This window comes from Megalops cyprinoides, chromosome 11 (assembly GCF_013368585.1).
Source record: "Megalops cyprinoides isolate fMegCyp1 chromosome 11, fMegCyp1.pri, whole genome shotgun sequence".
Classification (NCBI taxonomy): Eukaryota; Metazoa; Chordata; class Actinopteri; order Elopiformes; family Megalopidae; genus Megalops; species Megalops cyprinoides.
In genome coordinates, this window is record NC_050593.1 from 27,490,160 (window position 1) to 27,514,450 (window position 24,291).

The 24,291-nt window shown below is 39.2% G+C and overlaps 1 protein-coding gene across 1 annotated transcript in view; it reads right to left on the bottom strand.

The window, feature by feature from the left end:
* Positions 1–24,291, bottom strand: part of LOC118785573 (glypican-6-like) — a 217,291-nt gene that overhangs the window by 108,286 nt on the left and 84,714 nt on the right. The window contains exon 3 of the mRNA XM_036540350.1: positions 615–1,006. Coding sequence (XP_036396243.1) covers positions 615–1,006 — 392 coding nt within the window. The remainder of the gene's footprint in view (positions 1–614; positions 1,007–24,291) is intronic.

The window sequence follows — 24,291 nt, forward strand, 5'->3', positions numbered from 1 at the left end:
ATGAGCGTAGTTAGGCTGAAAGACCTGCTCATGGCTTTAAACTTTTTTGATCTTTAAATTTAATTAAGCTTGGATTTGTTTGCAGTCTGTTGTCGTTATTTATTTATTTTTAAAGCATGTTACTTTTTAATTTACTTACACAACATTATGAGCTTGTCTATCAGTATTGGCATAATTTAATGATCTGTTGCAGTTGCACCAATCTGTCATGTTCATGCTAGTACTTCTCAAATTCATGCTAGACCTTTTGTTTTAAAAGAATGGCTACTTGGACAATGTTAGGCGAGGAGGATCAAGGCCAAAAACTAATACGTTCCAGCAAAGCTGAAACGGCAGGCACATTGAACATACAGTGCCGACCGTAGGGAGTAAGGCTCACAAAAAGCCATCAAAAGCACTTAGTTTATGTTTTATGAAGCCAGTAGCCTGCAGCAGCATTTTGACATACATTTGTATTCAAATTCCAAACTGCTCTAGGACTGCCAAGACAATGTGAGGAGGTGGGCGGGTGGTTGGAGGTGCTTGTCTCTCTTGTACTAAGATGCAGCTGAATGCGCTGCAGTCTAAATGAGGCAGAGGTGGGCTGACGGATGTCAAAGCTCAGGCTTTTTTACCTTGGACACTCTGTTGGCCACCTCCCGACCGACCATGAGCCCCTGGACGAACGTCCTCGCCGCGATGAACGCCCGTGTCACCTGGGCCTTCAGCTTCCTGGGCACATCCCCGAAGGGCTTGAGCTGGTCCGTGTACTTGCTGACGCACTCCAGGTAGTCGTCGGTGAAGTGGTACTGGGAGTTGAGCAGCTGGAACATGCGCTCCAGCAGCCGGGCCCAGAAGTCGTTGAGCATCTCCTCCAGGTTGACGTTCCCGCCCGTGTAGTAGCGCTTGAGCTCGGTGAAGAGGTCCTGGAAGACCTCCGAGTTCTGCATGTACAGCTTGCCGTAAGTCCGCACAAACATGTCATTCAGGGACTTCTCTGTGTTCTCCAGCAGCTCCAGGAAGAATTCTGCATTAGGAGCATAAGAAAGAGAAATATCATCTCCAAGGTTATAACTACACATGAACACAGTGTATACAGTACACATTTCCAAATGTAACATTTGCATATTTTCAGATAGAAAGCCTAATATACATACTAATAATGTAAACTGTAACTGTAATACTGTAACGAACAACACATTTATAGAGGTGTCACTGCTTTCTTTGCACAGATTGTGATGTTGTTCAGTCCAGATTGTAACTGAAGGAAAACATGCTACATATTAAAAATGCTAATCACCCCGTACCAAAAATGTGATACATGTGTAATATATGCATAAATAGGTGTGATTATTAATATTGTTGTTGTTTTTTCTTTACAGTAATCTCTTCCAGTCATCTGTTTCCCAGGCCTGAGGCAGTCACCTGTCCACATGGTATTTAAATCACACCCCTGTTACTAACATTAAATGGTGAAAGTTCAGATTTCTTTAGGGTCAGCACTGTCAGTGCCTTGTCATCTTGCAATTCACTTCTGGATTTCACAACATGGGCGTTTATGACTGGAGGATCGTGTAATTCGAGACCGTCCTGTCACTCCCTGTCCTTCTATATTTCCAGTAAAGTACTTAGCAAGCAAGAGGGTGTCCGAGCCCTCTCAGTTGCTTCAGAGTTACAATGTGACTTCCATCTTTAATCCATTAGGCTGTTCTAATGTACTTACTGAATGCTCCCACGCTGTGAATAGTGTCTCACTTTCAGACTGGTTAAAGGGCTGAGCTCGATTATGAATTGGAGGTCCACGGATAACCGTAAATAATTGAAAAGCCGAAATAATGACAGCCCTGCAACCGCCATTAATAGTTAATGAAACTGTTTCACTGCTTAGGGAAACAAATATGTTTGCCGAATTTAACCACTGCTGCAGCTGTATCACACCCCCCTCACTTAATTCACTGAAACTGCTATTCCTTTCCCCGTTCTGTTGGTCAAAGGGCTTATTCTTAGCTGGCATTAAACAACATATAAAGGGAGATTTTCCCTACCTCTCTACTTTTGAGGCCTGAGGTAAATTACACAGCCAAATACATTCCTTTTTATATCAAAAACGTGGGAAGGAATATATGAGCCATTAGCAATGTGTTTTACACCATTTAGGTAGCTTGTCCATGAAAACATCTGAGCCTCACTGACATTACTGTGTTGACAAAAAGCCTCAAATGAATGTTGATTTCTTTTGAAAGCATATATTTAAATAATGATAATAGTGATTCTAATAGCATCTCTGCGCTAATGGAATAATAAAATGCTATTACAGTAACTGTATTGTTACATAAATGGCAAACTTTCCCTCAGCTGATAATGAGAGCTGACTGCCCTCAATATACAAATGACCGTGTACAATATCCTACTCACCTATGCACGCGCACACACAGTTACAGAGTTTAAGTCTGAAATACTCCAGTGACTATTGCGTATTGTGCGGCATAGTCACTCCTTACTTTGTTTACATTATTTACACTCAGAAAAATATGTTCTCTTTTTGTTTGTTTGTTCTTTTTTTTCTCCATTTGTTCACTTCAGTGGCTTTTTTGTCTTCACTCTTGGTGTTCCAAGCATTCAAATGACACTTGCTGCAAACAGCCCAATCTCAGCATTGCCTCGTTAAGGAATTCATGCCCTAGAGAGCACCCGATGCGCATAAACACAGAATGCATCAAAAGTCGTCCCTCGTGCCGGACTGTCAAATCTGCATTTCCATTCTGTAAACAAAATAAACGCTGACACTATATGACAAGCCTTCTAATGAAACTCAGAGGACTTCCCTTTCTTCAGCGTTTATTAGAGGTTGAATGCTATTTGTTTTTGACATAAAACATAAACAGGAAACCACAGGCGCTTAATACATGCTGTCATTAAACACCCATTATCCTCTCCTCCAGTCCTACCCTGCTGAAATTCTATGAATTATACAGACACATGAACTACCAAACTTAAAGCTTAAAGAAATGCGCAACTTATTTATACTTTCATTTCAAGTAGTGACACCAAAAACCCCAAAATCAAACTGGGGTGTTCAATCTAACTACCATGGCACTTGGTCATTAATTTCATGTAATGAATTAATTTCCATATATGAAATATTACATTTTATTTTTTACTTGTACAAATTATCACAGGTTTGGTTAGTGATCAGCAATCATGGTCAGTGAACTTAATTAGCGTTGTGTAACAAGCAAAAATACACATTACTCTAATTTCTTATAAAAAAAAAAATAAAGTGCTATTTCAGCTACCTGTAAATACTTTAATTTGTTTAATGCTTAAAATCTAAAATGCACATCAATGCCCATTGTGTAAAATGTATCTAATAGTATTGTCTCCAGTGATGTACTGTAACATAGGTGTTTTAAATGTCCTTAAAATGAACATTCTACATCATGTAGCAATTTGTTACATTTGTATCGATAATGAGCAAAATGTTCTAGACTTCTCTTATCGCAGCCTCAAACTGTGTGAGGACAATGGGAAAACGCAAGCTGCTGGAGATGGTCTGATCTACTCCTGTCTGCATCCAGCTTTAACTATGCAACTGTCATTGGACAATGCTTTTTTCACTCAACCCATGTTCAGGTAAAGTGTTGGTTAGCACACCAAGTGGCAGTTACTGCAGGGTTAAAACAATACATAAATAAATAAATAAATGTATCTTCCATTATAAACAGTATTGCCTTGCACACTAACCCAAGAGGTCACCATTTAACTTTCTTCCTGAAATGACACTGCCCAGCTTAGACTGAATTCTGTTGTGTTGTTTGTTGATTTCTACCCTAATATGTTTGAACTCTATTGTGTAACTTTGTGCCCTCTTGAGATATGTAATGGTCAGAGAATGGGCTGATCATATCTTATTATAAATAAAATGTCACAGGTGAATTTTGGTTTGGGAACCAGGTGAAATGGCTCCTAGCCACACAAAATGCCACTAATGTTGGTAAGTCATCTCTGCAAGGTCATGTACTGCTGTATAATCGAATATGGTCAGTGGTCTTCCTTACGGAATTCCTACAGAATTACTGGGTTCAGGCTTATTGATGTCATCTGTCTTCTCATAGGTGCTGGTAGGCAATCTTTGAGTTTGATATAGCTGTTTAATATTAGTTTCATAAAGTTGAGAAAGAGTGTCACAAACAGTGAAGAAGAGGAAAAAGACCTTTAAAAGTTTGACAATGTTTCATTCAAACCCTCAACATCAACACATCTATATGTGGTTTCTATTCACTTTATTATCTGGAGTGGCTAGACTTATGCAGTAAAACCTTGTTTTCCTCTATTGACTTATATAAAACTAAGAACCATATATGTTGGAAATTGGATTTTTAATAATCATCTTTTGGTTGGGCACTTTCTACATAATTACAAATAACTTAGTAACATAGTTACAGTAACTTCTTAAAGAGCATTAGTTTCCCTTTGCTTGTACATGTGATGAAACTATTACATAATAAATGATGAAAAAATAGGAACTAAACATCCGACCAAACGAGGGTAGAAGTCCTCGAAGGTGAGTGTAATGTCATTCAGAGACGCGCTTTAGACTTATTTCTCGTTCAGAATTCCTCTGCAGCAGTCTCTTTACGTAACCCTGCTTTTGGGTCTGAGAAAAATCAGACGGGCCTTATTAAACCGAAAATGGTTCTTAAGTGCTCATTAGCACACTGCAGCACCATGGAAATTAAAATTATATTAGGAGATTCTCTTTTTTTCCAAGCCCTCAAACACCAGAGAGATTTGTAAACATGAAACATGAAACATGAAGCGTGCTCTCCCCCTTCTGCAGTTATCCAGATTTGAACAGGTATATCAAATGTTCTCATTAGAGAGCACAGAGTCCCCAGGTACTCAGTCCTGTTTCGCTGCAGCCGAGAGACACGATAACATCTTCATTCATTAAGTAATAATGTCCTTCAGGCTTTCATTTGGAAGTAAAATAACCACTTTTACCCTTTCTTTTCCTTTTTGGCCCTGAAACCTATTAAGAGAGATATTTTCAATTGAAAATGATCTAATATAGACTATTAAAGGATTAAAAATCACTTATCATTGTGCAGCTTCACACAATGCGAATTTAGATATTAATTATACCGCTTAAAAAAAGATGTCCATGTATTTCCATTTGCAGGGCTTTTTATCAGTTTTATCATTTTTGCCACATACCCAGTAGCTTACACCCCCTCACTAATTTCACTTAGGCTACAATTATATTTGGAACATAAGCTACTGTATACTGTTACAGTATATTATATGTGTTATATAACTTGATTCAATTCTCAACTCAATACAAGTACAATGTTCTTTGTCTATAGCCTTTAAGTAGTGCCTATCTTGATCCCTGTAATTAATGCAGGTAATAAATGTTGAATGTTAAATGAAAAAAACATAAAACAAGTGTAACACTTACAGAACTGTGTTATTCAAAGTTATGCAGAGTTACCCCATATTATTTTCCATGAAGTGATTTTTGGACATACTGAACAGAGGTTAAAGTTGACCTAGTGAAAAAAGTAAATGCAAGTGTTTCCTCCTCAGTAAAGCAGCATTTTACATGGTGCATTCTGTATTCTCTGAGATTCAATGGAGTTTCAGCCAAAGTTGTAATTTATTATTTACAACAATTTTTAAACCTGCTTGTCTGGAACAATGAGCTTGGAAATAAATGATAAAAACCATCTTTATTTATTAATCAAAAATCTGCCAAATTAAGGATGAAAAGAAACTGCTCCTACGGAAGTAATTCTTATCTTAATATTAACTCCTGAACTGAGTCTTCAGAGAAATGCAAAAAGGAAAAGCTCTAAGCTTTAATTCCTATTTTCAATTTTCAAGTTAAAACCAATGAATGAATTTCAACAAATGTTAACTTCACCTTTAGTATTTGCACAAGCCTTATATTATCTCTGCCCTGTTGTCTTTTTATGCAACATAATCTTTTTCACCCAAAAGGTTTTAAAGAAGAAACTGTGAAAAATAATAATAAAAAAGCTTTCAGTTTTTCAATCCGAGCATGCACACAGTAGCTCATTGTCTTGTCGATTTGAAGCAATTCATATTATTTTCCTTGCTTCATACAGCATTAATCGTTATGGATGTGGAATGAACAGCCCGATTCATTAAATCATGACAAAACATAGCCGCATCTTGTTGCATTTACAAAAAAACAGAAAAAAACCCATAAAATTCTGTGAAAAAAGTAAACTTCACCTCTCGGCTAATTTACATCTGAATAGCATTCATGCTGATTGATTGTGGTATACTAGGTGCACTCCAACAGCTGACCCAATTAAACAGTCACCAATTGTTAGACATGGTAGTATTTACCAAACATGACACAATGAACCAAACTTAAAGCCTAAGACCCATTTTAAGTGTGAATTGCTGAAGGCCAACTTGTCTTTATTATAGTTTCTTATGTTCATACATTCTGGGCCTCAAGAAGAATGGTGTCCACGTTGTAGGTTATGAGAGGGGATGAGGCTGGTCATAACAAAAACACATTCATATTAAATTATCAGCATTTAGCAGATGCTCTTAACCCAGAGTTGCCTCAGTAAATATCCAGCTATATGAATGAGTAACATGTAAAAACTGTAACCATAAGTTGCTCTGGGTAAGTTCCTTGCCTAAACGTACAGCAGCAGTGTCTCAGCTGGGACTCAAACCAGCAACCTTTCAATTACAAGCCCTGCTCCTTACCACTACGCTGCACTGTTCTAGCATTTAAGATCACTTCTTTAGACATTCACAGTAATTAACCAGGAACTGGCTCATGCACATGCTGTTTGGACATACTGAAGAAATATTTTTCATTCCCTATTTGAAATTATGTTAGGATTCATTTTTATGAGGACGGGAATTATAGAAAATGTGTTGGCTCATTGCTTGTTTCATGCTCTTGACAACACTAGAAGAGTTAGGGACTTTCATCCCTTAAACTCATACATAAAGGAAACCACATTTCCCGGTCGAACACACTCTGAGCAGATTTAAAAGGCTTGGAAAATACAACAGACTAAAGGACGTTGAAAGAACAGACAGAGGTAAACATCCCCAATGCAGACAATTAATTGAGCTTTGCATAAATTGTCTAAGGGCAGCAAAATAATTCTAGAGGTCATTATCCTACCTACATGTCACATGCAATCTTATCAGCTGTGTTGTGACCCCCAAAATTAGATTCTCTCCTTTGAGAAGACACATAGAGGTGTTATAAGTTTATTAGGTGTTTTCTAATTACAGTAATTACACCTTTGTATTGTGATTTATACAGTATGGCATGAGATAACAAATTGCCCCTAAAGGTTATAAATTTAATCGGACAGAAATTGAACCGTTAACACTGGTAGGACCAATTACTGTGATTCTGATTTGCTGTTCATTTACTGAAAAAATTGTTAATAAGTGTTGCAAAACAAATAGTGAGTGTTGTAATTTTGTGCAAATGGCTTTAAAGCACATAATGCAGATAATATGATTGTTGAGAGGCAAATTCATGAAGCAAGATGGCAAAGGAAACAGATGCAGAAAGACATCTCAGTGAATAATCATTACCGTGAGTACCTTGTGGTTTGCAGAGGGAGACCAGGAGGCCAGAAGAGGGACCACATATGAACATAGAGAGAATGATGAAAAGGGGTGTAGTAGCCCACTTGTTTGGAACGATAACTCATCGGGACGCTGAACCACAAGCCATCGATCTTCTCAAACAATAAACCTCTCGGCAGCGCTGTAATTCTAATGGCCCCATAAATGTCTTTGTTAAAATTTTGCCTGCGCGGTGGTAAATTCCAGCAGGGGCTGGTGAGATTACACCTCCAGAGCGCAGATGCTGAAGAGCGGGCCAGTCATAAATTAACGAGCTGTGCTCATCGATTTAACCATCAAAAACAGGCACCTGTCACTGTGATCAAAGGGCTTGGCCTTCTGTCACTCAGAAAGAATGGCCATGGAGAAAAAAAACCACCCGCCCTGTAGGAGTACTCTGCAAATCTGCTGGCACACCGCAGGTTAGATGGGAGTATTGTCACTAAGAGTTATTGTGTTACAGCGTAGATTTGTGGTGGTGATTTGTGGTTCAGAATAGCGCTGCAAAATAATAATACAGATGATAATTTCTCTGGGTGTTTTTAAGTAATCTTTCCTTACACAAATCACTAACAGAGCATTCTAGCCAGGTTAATAGATTTAAAATTTAACCACTTCTTTCATCAACCAGTGAGCTTTCCTGTGTTGCCAGTTCCAACCAGCCTCTTTTGAGATAAAGCTAAGATGTCCTCTGTAATGAAAACTGACTGTAAGCATTTCGATGATAAACAGTGTTGAAACATTCTGTTCCCTTTTGGTTAAGGAATACATGTAGCCCTGGGTCCTAGAAATGCCTGATTTCACAGGTATCGAGGCAGAGCTCTATCAATAAAATATCAAATATAGTTCATTTAATGAATTCTTTTTTCTGTTCCTCACTGAACACAAACCATTAATACAGACACAGTGGCATTTTCCCCACCATGCCAAACGCACCACTTTCATAAAGTTAATATTCAAACCATGTTCCAAAAAGACAATACTTCTGGGCATGAAAAACACAGCATGAAAGAGCATACCACAGTTTGGTTTAGTCAGGGTTATTATCAGGGTTATTCACAGACATTCAGCAACCTTTCCCTATGTCATGGGTCTTCTAATATAGATAATGTTTTATGAGAATAATTGTTGAAAGCCTTGTGATTCTTTTGCAGTCATGAGAATGCACAGCCTTGTGATGTTAATGGGGTTATTTTAATTGAGGTTTAATTTAGCTCTTACCAGGACATTTCACATATTCTGATAAGAGGACAAACCTCAACTGTATCATGATCTTGTTTTTTGTTCAGTGCAAACTTTCATACCTAAAAATAAAGTGTGACTACACCTCTTAGTTATGTTGCGCAAAAATGCATTTAACACCCATCAGATGTGCCTATTCTTGCTTGTATTTATTTTATGTGTGCATTTGTGTGTATGTGTCTGTGTGTGTGGTGTGTGTGTAGTGTATGCAAATTAAGAGACAGCAAAAACATGAAAATTCTTCCCATGTTTTTGTTAGAAATTCTGCACTTATTAAAATGCATTATGAATGCTTTTGGCGCATCTGTAATGCCAGTGAAGCTGTGCTGCAGAACATTCTCTGTCCCGTGAGGTATAATTAGATTAAAGGTACACATCAGGCTTGTGCATTTGACCACAGCATTATACCTCTGCGTGACAGGCTGAGAAGTAGCCAGAAGTAGTCATTTTTTATTTATTCTTTTGTCTTTGTGGTGCCCAGGTTTTTTCCAAAATAAAAGGTCATATTTTGCCTGACAATGAACAGCTTTGAATCCCAGGAACTGAATAACACCTGTAAAACTGTTATTTAAGGCTGTGACACAAAATAAAAACAAAGAAAAAATTGGCATTTAATTAAAGTGTTACTGTGTTAATTACATTATTATTAGTAGTCGCAGTAATAGTAGCAGTGGTAGTATTGATGTACACACACACATATAGCTATATTATTCAAAAACAAGTTTATTACAAGTAGAACATGATTAGTGGAACATCCTTGTCTTTATCTGCTGTTAATCCTGTTGAACTCTGAGGATTTAATAGGAGTATGTGTGCCCCAAATTCTTTTTCTCCAAACCAATTATGGCTTTTAAACTAATATGAGGTTAGATTCACCTCTACATAAAGTTAATGCTCCCCACTTTCAGATGAGTTCTTTCAGACATCAATTGTCTGCTATTCATGGAATTCAGACCATGCAGAATTAATATTGGGTATAATGAAAATGGTTGATACAGTAATTCCCAGTTCAATCTGAGCATAATTAGAATTGAACAATTAATATTGATATAAAAGGTGACCTTGCAGAGTTCAGTGAAAAGTATATTTTCTACTGAAATACCAGACTGAATCTAATTGGGATTATTAAATATTCTGGCAGGAAACACCTACAGTGGATCACAGAGCAATCAAACATAGTGTTAAAATAGTTAATTGAGAGCATCACTCAATTAAAGGCTCAATCAATTGAAGTAATTAAAGTGTTCTGTTTGACTGACAGGTAGTGAAAGAGGGAAAGAGCAGGGACAATGATCCAGGAATCCTGGATCCTGGATGAAAGCAACATTAATATGCCTACAGTAATTCACAGAGAGTACAAGCAATTATTTTCTGTTGCTCAATGTTGTCTTCATTATTCATAGGAACTGAATGCATGAAAACTGGTGGCAGTGTGCCATCAACTGTAAGCAGTCTTCCTCACTTGGTCAGGTGTCAAATTTACACCAGTGGAGGCTTTTTTGACTCTCAGACAAAAGTGGAAATCTCTCAAATCAGCTGCCACTTTCTTCTGATGGCTTTTCCTTACACAAAGTGAAAATATTTCTGCTTTAGAAAAAGGAAATCTGAAATGTGTTCTCTTAGGAACATGGGCTAGTGCCAAAAATGTGGAAAGAGACATGCCGTGGCACCTGAAATCGTAAACACAGGCCATCACTCTTCATTCCTCTATGAGAAATGGTCACGAGATATGAGATCATGTGGGTATCATCACATTTTAAGGTGACAAATCCCTATGGTAACAGTCACTTCCAATGCTGTATTCAAAGGATAATGAATGGCCCGCATTGTAAATTGAATTAACACAGAATATGATATCATATCTGTAAACCAAACCAAAATGGAGTCATGTGTTGAGCTATATGATAATATGATATTGTTTTATGTGTTCTTTTCGGGGTGTATATGTCCATGTCTGAATGTTCTGGACTGTAGTCAATTTTGACATCTCTAAGATCAAGCTGTAGCTCCCATTTCTAAGATCAAGCTGTAACTCCCTTTCCCCTGTTAACCTCACGTCTACCAATTCCCTGGTTCTCTGTCTTAATAACTCTTCGTAATTAAGACTTCTGTTTGAATGACAAGCTGCACGAGCACCTCTGAGCACAGTGATCCAGAAACGTTGTACAAGAAAATCCCTAATCCACACAAAGCACAGCTCTGGATGGCCCACGTCATCCTAATTAAATTAATATACTGCAGCACTAGAGGTTTGCCATTGAACATATTCTGACGGTCTGCTGGCTTGGCAAAAGTGCTTTGGTATGATCTGACAGGTACTCGAAACAAGCAATTGATCGCAAAATGACTTATATATCATATAAAAAAATACTGTATGGTTTCATGCACTTTTATCTCTACCAGCTAGCTTGTACTGATTTCTTTTCCTCTTCACTTTTTTTCTCACAACCATGTTTTTTTCCTATCGGCAAACACTTCACTTCACATGTCTCACCATCACCAGGCTAGCGACAGGATATTGCATGTTTTCTGAGTAAGTTCACTCCGTTTTGTTTTCTGTTTGCCCGCTTTGAGACTTATTACCTGAGAAAAAGATGACAGCGGCATGCGGGTGTCTCTTGCCAATTATGCAGATTTTGTTTTTGTTGTTATTAATGCCAGCTTGTTTAGATTTCCCAGAGAGGCTATGCTGTCTTCAGAGACTGCTGCTATCTTTTCCCCTATGATTGTGTAATAGGTTCTGGAAGAGCTGCCAGCCCAACTGTGTGCTTTAACTGTGATTCCCTAATGAGCTCAACGCAAGTCTGGCTTTTCAATCCAAAAATGAAATATCATAAATGTGAAGGCAGGGTAAATCAGCTATGGTAAGATGAGCTAGTTAACTATTCCTTTCCTTGGCAGTTATTAATGTTGCAACAAAAAAAAATGTCCAAGAGGCAGGATTAAATGGTATTTACAACATATGAATATATTATTAAAAATCTGCTTTCAATGCTTTGTAATGTGGCTCATTGTGCAAAAATCAGCAACCAAGCAAACAAAATATGAGAGAATGCATATTACATGAAAATTGTGACAGACAGGGCAATTTCTTTATCAAATTCATTAATAATTCATAATAAAAACAAAAAATAGTCCATAGAAGACATATATTTACTTGTGGACCACAAAGAATGTGATCACACAAAGACTGAAACACACTTATTTATAATACAGCAGTAACAGTACATACATTTCTGGTAACTCAGAATGATTTCCAAGTGTTTTCTGTGTGCACAATGTATTTTTCTCACTTACTTGTTTTTCTCATTGCTTATTCTGTCAATAGTACTGGAACATTTGCCTAGAAAAAGGACGTTTAAGGACTTTGAGCTGATGTCTCTGAACTGCATCTATTCTGCATTGAATGAATGACTTTCTTTAAGGGCGTTTGAATGCTATCCCACTTCCTGTTTTTTGAGTCACTTCAAGCACGCCTTGTTCTCTGAGATTTGACCTCAGCTTACACAGACACCAAATAATAAAAAAGCTCTATTTATATTCTCTAATGTAGTCCACTCAATTGCAATTCAGTTTGGTTTTACAGAAAGAACCTGAGCATGGGTTATGCATGAACAACAATCTGGAAGCTTGAAGACTTGAAGACTGCAGTAAGACAACGGTAAACTCTTTATTCAACCACTCTTAAAGAAGGAAGGCCTCCAGTTCGTTGAGAGATGAAGGAGGTGGAAATCTACTCCATACTCTATATACATTCCAGAACTACTTTCCATTAAGGTTCAGTGATGGTAACAGGTAGTGATTGCGGAGGCCATGGAAGGTGTTTGACTTCACCTGATGCTCATGAAACCAATCTTTGAAATTGTTTAGCAGTGTGTATGAATGCATTGTGAGAATATGAGAACACATTAGAATATGAGAACATCTTGAGGAAACAATGCTTGCATCTTAGGGTTCACCTGGTCAGCTACTATAGTTCCATATTCCTTGGCTGCAGTTCTACTATACTACTATAACAGGTCCACCACCATGTTAGATAGCTGGGAACAGGCAATGTAGTTTGAAGGCTTCCTGTGCCTTTCTCTGAACCCTACTATAGATATCAGTTTTGGAAGCTCATGATGTAAAGATTTTGTTGAGACTAGGTCACAGAGGTGTAGATTCAGTTCTGTTCTTATTTTTGAAGCTGTTGTTTTGTGGATTTTAGTAACAAACCTGTTGTGTCCATCAACTTGTAACCTCCATTTCTCTTTCCTGATTCAGCTTTTTCTTGTTTTGGGTATGCCATCATGTTTTTCAACACTAGTCCTCTTGACAAATTAACAAATTTTATTGTTTCTATGACTGAAATATTCTCACCTCACATCTCACATATTAAAGTGTTGAATTTAAAATGTCTTTCATTGCAGAAATATATCAGTAATTACCACTGGAATTATAGAACATGTGTAGACTTCTTTTAATTACAATTTTGTCACGTCAACAGTAGGAGTTTTTGATTTTTATTTTCCATTATATTGTCTACCCCCCAAAGTATATATATAGCATATACAGTATATGCTACCTCAACCTTCATAATGCTTTATTAATTCATTTCTGAATGATTTATGCTCATGCTTTATGATGCATATACATTGCATATTCCTCATGTACAGTGGGAGCCTTAGTTAAGGTTCGATTGAGTCATGGCTCCCAGAACAGCACTTAGCTGTCACAGCAGTCATTAGAGGCATGGAGTGATGAGTGCTGGAAGGAGGCAGCAGGAGGAAAGAGTTTAACGCACATCCTATATCCCAATGTAAACTGTAATAGTCAAACTGAGGAAAGGCTTCGTCAACATGGCAAAGTGGAAGTGAGGAGAGGAGGTTCTCATCCAAAAAATGATTTGCAGCTTGCTTGGCAATTTGCAAAGTGTCAGCATTGGCCACATCATTTGCTTTGTGTGAGTGTGACTGTGTGTGTGTGTGTGAGTGTGAGTGTGTGGCTGCACGCACAATACCGCAAGAACTTGTGAAACCATAAACTCTGTGACTGTCTCGCCAGAGATAATTTGTCTTCTATTGATCTCTCCTGTATTAAATCAAGGTCTTTATTCCACCTTTGCCTTCTAGCCCACATTCCTATCTGGAAACAAAGTGGAACACTATTGCAGCGCAGACAGGTACACTACACTTCTTCTGTGGCTGCTGGGATCTGAGGAGCAATGGTCCCATATGCAATTAGGACTGAAAAGATTAGATAGGCTTTGTGTGCACCATGGCTCTTTTAAACACCGTGAATAAACAAGGCTTTCTTGGCCTGTCTGTGTTAATCAAATTACAAGACATTACTATTCACTCACTAAACATATTATCTGTTTCTTTCGCAGGCCCCTGTATCCTCCCATAGTACATGTTCTCCATTTATACAGCTGGATATTTACTGATGCCATTCAAGTGCAGCAGTTTGGTCAAGGGTCTGACAGCGGTGCCAAACAAAATGCAACATGCAACCTTCTGGCTTGAAGCTCAGCTCCTTCACACTCCACCACAGCACTGTCCATTTAAGGTGATTAGATATCTTTTTAATTATGGAGGGAGACTCATAAACTCGGTGTGCCACTTTATGCGCTGGTCCTGTTCACAAAGTAATTATTAATATGCCCATTACATTTTTAATGTCTCTTTTTACACTGAACAGATTGCAGGCAGGGCATTATTTCATGTTTAAAACATTACTTTTTTTTAAAAGGCCAGCACTTCCCAGAAACAAATCATTTACAAATCTATAATTAAACAGAAGACATCAACAAAAAACACCTTCCAGTCAGTGTGAGTCCTTGAAAAGAATCAGCATGTGCACTTGGTGGATATGACCATCTGATGCTTGTATTTCACCTTTCATTCAGACAAATTCTGATCAGTTTCAAGAGGATTTCAGAGGATTTGCTGCTGTGCACTCTACATTAGTATTGAATTCAGCTGCTTGGATGACTCACTCACAGCTCAGTTAGATTTTTTTTATATTTCTTTCTTTGGATTGTCTGACCGATGTGTATTTCCCTACTGAACTCTATGCGTCTCACACACAAGGAAACCAGACAAGGCACATTTCAGCACTGAAGCCCTGCAACATAACGTACCAGAGAGAGAAAACATCCAGCCCAGCAATGAAATAATAGGGATGTGACAGCATGAAGTAAAAATATAACCACTTATATAATATAATATAACGACTTCACCCACCATGTTCCACACACGTAATGTTTCTTTTGTTTATTTACGTCAGCCCTGTTTCCCTTCTCATTGCCATGGCCTCCAACTCCTGTACAACATGGTCATCCATTCCCTGAAGCTGGAATCTAGCCTGGTTAATTGCTTTCCGTGCAAATTTAAATCTTGCTGTAACAACATGTAACCTTAAGGAAATTAACCAATCACAACGCAGGCAACATGTTTAGAAAGAGTGTCTGAATCAGGCGTATAAGAGCAGGTTAAACACCCCTCGGCAGTCAAACCAGCGCCGTGCAGTCCTGAGAACGCGGTCATGACTGAAACGACCGTGACCCGGCGTGCGCCTTTTGCGAGACACCTCAGTTTAGAACGGAGCCCTGCAGGCTAAGGTTGATTACAGTCATATCCCCAGAGACCTGACCAGAGGCAGTTCATCTTGCTTCCACCTCCCGCAAATAAAACCTGAACCACGGCGGGACTGAGGGGGGACTTGCGCGGCGCTGAACGCGAGGTGGCTTCTCAGATATTGCTCGCATTTAAAGAGAGAAATGGTGAAACTCTCTGGGACCCCTGGAGCAGGACGAGCTGATATTTCACTGCAGCGCAACTGTCCGGGATCACAGCAACATGCTTCTCCAAACCCCTCTCCCCCCAAAAAACTTATCAATGCTGCCACTCTTCCTGATACACTTGTGAAGCAACACCGCAGTTAATGTTGGGAGGACCCAAAATGGTGCTCAGGTAATCTGTGACGATGGAGGAAGAAATCATTCCTCAAGCACCACTCCAAATACCCACTCTGAATACTAAAAGGAACAATACGGAGGCAAACGTAATTAAAGCTCCATGTCGTCACACAGGACGGAGGATTTCCGAGACGCGTTCCGTCACCAGCTGACAGCTCGTTTATATCATCTTTAAAATGAAAGGAGCCGCAGTGGTCTGCTTTTTACCATGCGCGACTTTTATTTGACAGCCCGTCTGAATCTCGACCATGATCCGGCGGGGAGATTGAGCGCAGAATGCTTTTATGCAAAAGGGCTGACAAACTGGATTAAGTGGTAGACTGCTCCCTGCTCCTGGCGAGATAACACTGTGCGCACCTGACGGTATCTGCCCATCGCAACGAGGTCAAATATTTGTATTGCGTAATGGGTTTTTTGGATATCGTTGCACAAAGCCAGTGGACTGGGGCACCTCTTCATTTCGCCGCAGTAAATGCCAGACCAGTCTTTGCGTATTTGCACTCAAGTGTGTACAGACCAGGGGTAAAACATAATTGCTACAGTATTGACTCTGCTGATAGACATGATGGAGTGTCTATGTCAACACACATATTACTGCATGTGATATGAACCTTCCAGCGGCTCAGGAAGCAGTTATATTTATATATATAATTTTTATGCTTAGGCTCATTTCAGTTTAGTGGAACCCAGTACAGTGTAATTGAGCTGCATTGTTTATGTATATTGACCTTGGTGGTGTCTGCAATCCCGTGAACACACACAAATATTAAAAACATAAAGCTACAGTTGCAGCTTTTAGAAATAGTGTGAAATTCAATCTCTCTATCTCTCTCTTACCTACCTGGAAATGCAAAAAGCATGTGCATGAGGAGTGTGTGTAGCCCTAATCCTAACAATATATAATACATTTGTTTTTGTCCTTTTTTTCCCCAAAAGCACTGACTAAAAGCAGTGGCATGATTTAATCTGCTCACTGTGTTGCTTTTCCCAAAAAACGTCAGTAATGATTCTGAATAAGGTCTGGAGCTGCTTGTGACTTCTAATGAATGTTACATTGGTTCATGCCGCCGCATGCTACCGAGGGCAAACATGATGACAATTAATCCACAGAATAATTGAACGGGCGTCGAGTTGAGACTTCCACAACATTAAAAAGGAAGGGATTATATTTCATCCCTTGCGAACCTTCTCAGACATGTGCAAACCCCCCCCCTTCCCACCACCCCCACCACCACCACCAAGACCTGCACCTTCGGCAATGTGCTTTCTCTGCACCCCTTATTCTCATTAACTAAAACTCCAGACAACCGCATCAGTCCTGCAGAAGAACACTTACTAATGAAAGACGGGCATTAATAATGGATTTGGGACCTGTGTCACGGAGCCTGAGTACAGAGACGCGGCCTGAAGCTCTTAGCGTTAATGATTTACAGATGTTTTGACTGTGATTGCCCGTTATATCCTGCAGCACTGCCACAGAGCCAGGCAGGTGGAAAGCGCACGTCGTTTTTTCCTAGAGACAAGAATCACAACCCGCTCGCTTTGTGCTCCCGCGAAAGAAAAAGAGAGACCTTGTTTGCGAGGTTAAAAAAAAGGGCACTCCAATGATGCGGCCAGAATACTTTAAATTTATGAACCTGACTTGTTAAGTGATAGTGCAGCAGATCCAATGCTGTCTCTCTGAGTGTCAGGTGCAACCTTTATGCCACCATCATTTAACCTTTTCTACTGTGAGAGCTGCCAGGCACTATGGGAAAACATAGCAGATGGTGTGAGACCTTTTAAGATGACTCCTAGGCGGGAATGTAAGTTGCTGGAGAGGACACAGCAAGAGGAAGAGATTTCCTGTTCAGATGAAGGCCAAAGTTCAGTCCAACCACAATACGCATTGCCCTTAATACATTTAATTCACATGAATCATCCTTTACTATTCTCGAACAAAATCACAAATTTCTTTTACCTCAACAGTTGCTGAGACATTAAAAGTATGACAAAAGGAAAAAAAAACACTTCTTTGAATGTGTTGCGCAAAGAGAATAAAGGCCTGGGTGATTTAGTCTTTTGTTGTAATCATTTGTGTGCTTCCAACAAGCCTAAGGCCATTGCTTGATAAATGATAAAACATCTTTAATTAAACACAGAGATATACTCCATCACTGTTAACTGACTATTCAGCATGGGTGCCTGAAACACACAGTACATTTTTTATGGAATTAGCCAAAAGAAAGCTCTCCCTCAGAAAGCAAAGTTAGCCAAGTAGGTGCGTGACCTTATGTTTTCCTGACAAGAGGCACTCTGCTGTGTCCAGCAAGGACACGCCCACCTCCTTCGCTTTTTCTTCAATCAATTTGCACCAGTGAATGCTTCTCTTTCCATCACCCTTCTGCATATTGGCTACCCCCAAGTGTAATTATGATAAACACATCTTTCAAACAGTGCAGCCCTCCCTCTCCCAACACACACACAACAACTGGTAAACATAGATTACTAGTTTGAAAAATTCTTAATTGCCTTTTCAATTGAAAGAAGAAGGGGAGCATTTTATTCAAACTCAATTCAAAAAAAAAAAATCCAAACTGTTGTGGTGGATTCTTTTTTTGTGGAAGACCACAAAAAAAAAAAAAAACCTTGCCTGGAAAAAATGTATCACATACTCAAGTAACTTTTCACGTAGCGTCAGGTTTTGTCGGCCTTTCCTTTCCAGTACTCACGAGTGCTTTTTGCCTTGCATCTGTCTCTCTTTACAAAGACAACAGGTAAAGATTCACATGAAACAAAACAGCTGTCACAGGTGAGAGAGCCAAATGAATATGAATCAGAGCACTTGAGCTACAAAGACGAATTCTTGATAGTTTACTACATGTGAGTCAGCACCCTCCAGCTAATGCAGCAGTGGTGGGACATCTCCTGAATAAGTCTGTGGCAAGGGAAATGCACTCAGATCCAGTCACACAATATGCTTTTTCTACTGCTGCAGCCTTGGTATAAATGCGGAATTCAATAAAACTGTGTTGACAATAAAGTGACATTTAGGGCTTAAGAAAAGCTCAAAGGATGTTTTCCTTTGCTGCAGACTTGTCTTTGCGTGATGCCACAGGCCTTTGGTAGCTACTTGATGAGAGGGATTCAGGCTTCTATTTCTCTCATTGTTTCTCTGTCATTTTCTCTTTTTTAAACTTTTTTTTTTTGCTTTGTTATCAATCTAACATACAGCTTTGAAACACCAGGGTGTCCAGAAATCCAATAATAGTTGTTTAACTGTCAGTTAAAAGACAGGGAGAAAGAATCCAGGCTGTAGTCTCAGTGTTTTATTTCCTTATGGCTCTGCAAGACACACTATGAAGAAAGTTTGACCTGGCACGGTCACTTTAGCTCTCAGATGATAGAGGGGTAACTCTTAATGTTGCATGAGTTAAAGCAGATTTTTTTGAAAACAAGGGGCTGGTGAAAGCTCGAGACATGTAGAAAAATGTACCATAGAGATCTTGTACCTGAACTGAAACATAAGGTGGAGTATGCCTTGCTCTATTGATGGCAGTAGTTAAGAATGTGGTGACTTGGCCAAACTAAAATGTCCGTCTTCAGAAGACGCAAACTTTGGAAAAATCAGTAACTTGTTGCTTGAAGGATCGTATTTAAATATAGCTACCAAACGGAACAGAAAATCAAGCAGCCAAACAATTCTACTACTCTACAGAACTTCATCTGTAGCTGGTTAAAAACAACCATAAAGTGGCCTATTCAGGGAGGCCTCTATGTTTCTCAAGGCAGCTTAAGATTTATTTTTTGTTTGTTTTTACCTGTTGTGCAGAACCCTGTGCCCCTGCCACATAGTTCTTTAGGGCAATCACCTGCACATGGACCTGAATGGATTACACATGGACACTTTGTGGTATGCAAATGGACTATGCAGGACACAGCACCGCTGTCTGCATGTTTCAGCTTATGATTGGTAAGCAGCACAGTCTTAAAGCACACACATGGAGCACACATCCAATCTGAGGCGGATTTGGATGAGCAAGACCCTTAGGTGGTTCTGTACAGACATCTGAATGGAGTTGACTCACATGTTTGACTCGAAAAATGAAAGAATACTCAAGCTAAATCCAGGTCATGGTTGAACAGAGAAGCAGAGATATTGCGTTCCGTTCATTTGTTCCCTCAATCAAGTTGGTAATAATAATAACAAAAATATTGTAATGAGGGTAGGTATGCTGAAGGGCTTCAAATCACAGCTCTGAGCATCCACACAGTAAAACAAGAAAAACTATTGCTCACTGAACTAAATACCAAGGGCCCAAACCAAGGCAATCACAGTCTTGTTACAGCAAAAATGTCTAACATCATCTTTTTGTAGTAAAGTATTCTCACATGATCTTTCATGCTACTGAACTCTGCTACAACACATTACCATGCTGGATAACATGCTATATACTATGACAATTTATGTTTTGTCTATTTTAGTCTTATTAGTAGTAGTGTTTAATCATCGGCAGATGTTCTTATCCAAGGCTGTCTTCAAGGCTGTCATAGTTATTCTGCTTTTAGGATTTTTTGCCATCTTTTTTCCCCCTGTCACTTCAAGCAATTCCCTTTTTTCAAATGTTTAAACGCACAAACAGGAAGACAACATTGACTAGCTCCTGTGAGGTGCACGTTACAGGAGGGCCCCTGGGTTAACTGAGATGGAAATCCTATATGACTTCAGAGGAAAGGTAGTCAGCCTGGCTGCCTCGTAGATTCATGGTTCCCGGTTTGACATCTGTTTGGGCGTCTGTCTGCGTTGGGGTTAACATGATCTGCCCATGTTTTCACAGTGTGTCTGAGTATTTTTAGGCTACTCCAAACACCCAATGACAAGCAGGTTAGTCCAGCTAGTGCTTCTAGGTCAACCGGGAATGTTCTGTGAACTTCTGGCAGTTCACACTACAGCCCTGCAGCCAGATTTCAGTCTTAAAAATCTGTAGTAATGCAAACATTACTTGCTAATGTGAATATCATACAGGCTTCATAAAAAGGAGGCAAATATTTTAACACACAACCTAAAGAGCTTTTGTTTTCATTTACTGATTTGCTAGAAGTTCACAGTTTAATTTATCAATGACCTGTGCTATAAGGGCAAGTTCTTGGGGCTTTCAACATGCAATATGCAATTATTGGGATTTTATAATTTACAAATGCACAGATGTATGTAACAATAAACACAATATAATAAATGGAAATTTTTCATATTTAAGGTTTGACCAGCACGCCAGAGTAACTTGTTTATAAGATGAGTTTGGCTTGAATGGTATTAAAAAAGTCAACACTGAGGAAATCCTTTTCTGTGTCTGGACTGAAAAGCTGAGATGAACTACATCATTGCACATGGGAGTGGATGATATTGCCATTGAGAAATGGTGCTATGCTAAATAAAATATGATTGACTGACATAACTACGGTATAGACTTCTAAAAAAGCAACATACTAATTAAGAGAGGCACAGCAGCATGTTGATTACTCAGTGTCAGTCTTTACGAGCTAAACCGGGTGAGCTGTCAAAAACTAATTTGCTTCAGCTCTACCTGGAGGATAACCTCAGATGCACTCCAACATGACCATGTGAATGCACATACATACATGCATGCACACACGCATGTGCCTGCAATATGTCAACAGAGCACTGCAACAACACAGATCACATGTAACACAGTCTCCCAGCACTGGGTTGGGATCAAGTGGACTTGACAGCTGTCTGAACCCTGATGCTGTAGAATAACATTTCATGTGGCTACATCGCTGCACTATTTGCTAAAATATAAAACAATAACCTCAGAGCTGTTCTTATTCACATGGGCCCCTCGGCTTATTGCTAACAGAATGATGAACAGCGTTCACGTTCCTGCCGTTCACTTTGACCTGGCATTCTAACACTGCGTCCTGTCTATCAGCCTTGCAGTTGCTGTTTTAGGATGTTCTACACCTCCAAGGTGAGCTGCTGACCTTCTGAGATCATTTCACATTAAGATTTTGGGAACTTTGCCAGGGATTTCTCCTGGGCATCGATTCCTCTACAGCCGTCACGGTCTGTGCTTCATCCACGAAGAGAGCCGCCCCACAGACAGCCCACCGGGGCCCCTAAACGCCTGTGCTTATCAGTGCAGCAGGGTTATGGGGCCTGGAGTTTGGGCTGTGTGACTGGGTACCCCATCTTTAATGCCTCGCCATGAAACCTTTGCATTTCCTAGCGGGAAATAGTCTCCCTTTATCCCTTTCGAAATAACTCTATGAACAGCCTGCCTGTAACCCAACAGGGAGAGATGGGCCTCGGTAGTGAGATGCATTTGAAATTTGTCTTCAGAAAGATACGCTGACCGACTGACCTTCCACTCCAAACAACACTCACACATTTGATTTCATACTGAGGCTTTGGAGCACTGCCTTAGGTGCTGGTGTGTGTGTGTGTGTGTGTGTGTGTGTGTGTGTGTTTGTGCATGTTTGTGTTTCTGTGTGCTTATGATTGTGTGTGTGTGTGTGTGTGTGTGACCTACAGTACTTAGCTGGGAGAAGGACAATGAGTTCAGTTTGTGTTTAATGCTGTCCAGACTATTTGATCACAACCCAATACATATTTTTTTGGAGGCGATGGCAATTGATATGTTCATACACTGGTAATGTGAGGACATTGAACACAGTGCTGCTTATCTTTATGTACAGAAAAAATATGAACAAGATAAAAACATCTAATTGATCCCAAGACTTATCAGTTACAGGACTGGCATAAAGCATATGGTTTGTCTCATCACCTTTGCCCCTGTATGTTGATTTTTCCATGAAATAAAAAGAAATCTGGCCTTGATCTACTACATTGTGGTGGAGCACAGAATATATTAACAGAAATCCACACCACTTATTGGCTTCACTGTGATTGAATGCACAAAAGTGGACTGAAATCAAATCCCCAATACAAGGACCCATAGAGACACAAAGTCAACGCGATCCGATACAACACAATACCAAAATCTGCAGAAATCATGCAAAGTCATGATGAAATGGCTGTGACAGAACATAAACATTTATATTATGTTTACACGGTGTATTTACAACATAATTTTTGCTCATGGACACATAATGATCTTTATAATACTAGTCAATCACTTAAAAGGTAAAATCACATATAACTAGCTGAAACTAAGGTTTGTTTTCAAGCCATAGAGGGGAAAAAATGAAGAAACAGTGTAGCTAATAACAGCTTGTTCATAGCACATAGCATATGGTGAGGAAAGGTGGGAAAATAGAAAGGAGGAAATGAAAGACAGTGAAATTGATGACTGATGGTTGTCTTCTGTTTACTGCTCCACAGAGATGACTGGTGTGAGGCAGCTCCACAGTGGCTCCTGATATCTCTATTAAAATGCGCTGAATGCACACATCAGCATAATACTGCAATGTCATTACTCACAATCAGGCATGCTGTTACTTCAGTTGATGACTCAAACAAACAAGAGACAAAGACTATTTTTTTTCTCCAGTATCTCAGATATATATAAGTGTTGCACGGCACTTTTGCTGCCAAGTATGTATACACATGCCTGTGCCATTATTATTCTGATGCATGTCAGACATGAGGAGGTCATGTAATGTAATTTTGCCAGGAGCAACTAAAGCAATTTCAGTGCTCCATGACAGCTAAGCTGAAACCCCCTTGATAAGACATAAATGAAAAGTGACACATGGTTCAATATAAGGGACCCTGTCAACAATGCACTAAATCAACAAACAAATTTAAGCCTGTCCTCTTTGTCAGCTCTGAATTAAGCACCCATTCACTGGGTGATGTTTGTGGCAGGTTCCAGCGTTTTTTAATACCTTGCGTGTGATCCCAGTAATTACACTGCAGGAATCTGTTTGGTTGCACTGTTTAAAGCTGTCAGCTGGAGAAAGATAATGGATATTTACTAAACCGAGAGTCACAAATAAATCACATAATAATTACTTTTATTTATTTAATTATTTTTCTCTTTTTTTTAAGGGGTAGTTTAATAAGAAATGAATTCTCATTTGCTCACCACCAAAGCCAGGCTCATTAATGACTTTCTCTTCAGCAGTTTGAGAGGGAAAAGGACCAAAATATCTGAAGCACATTTTAATTCAGTAAACAGAAGAAAAGCGGAACACTTTGAAGATGCAAAGTAGTGAAAACCACAGAGGCCAAGCAGGCTGCTAGGAATTTCTGTTCGACTTTGTCTGCATTTTACTCTTTTGTTCATTTTATTTATTTATTTTTAATTTATTCTTTGCTGTTACAAATATGCACAGACATGTATAAATACAAAGGATACTCTGATTCTCAGATTCACCAAAAAGCAGGAAGACCATGGCCATACATAGGTTTTTACAGATAAACTGCAACTGTCTGCATGCGATTCTGAAAGAGTATACCTATGGTATACAGTGGTCCAGAGATATTTTAAATTGTCAGTCATAAACCT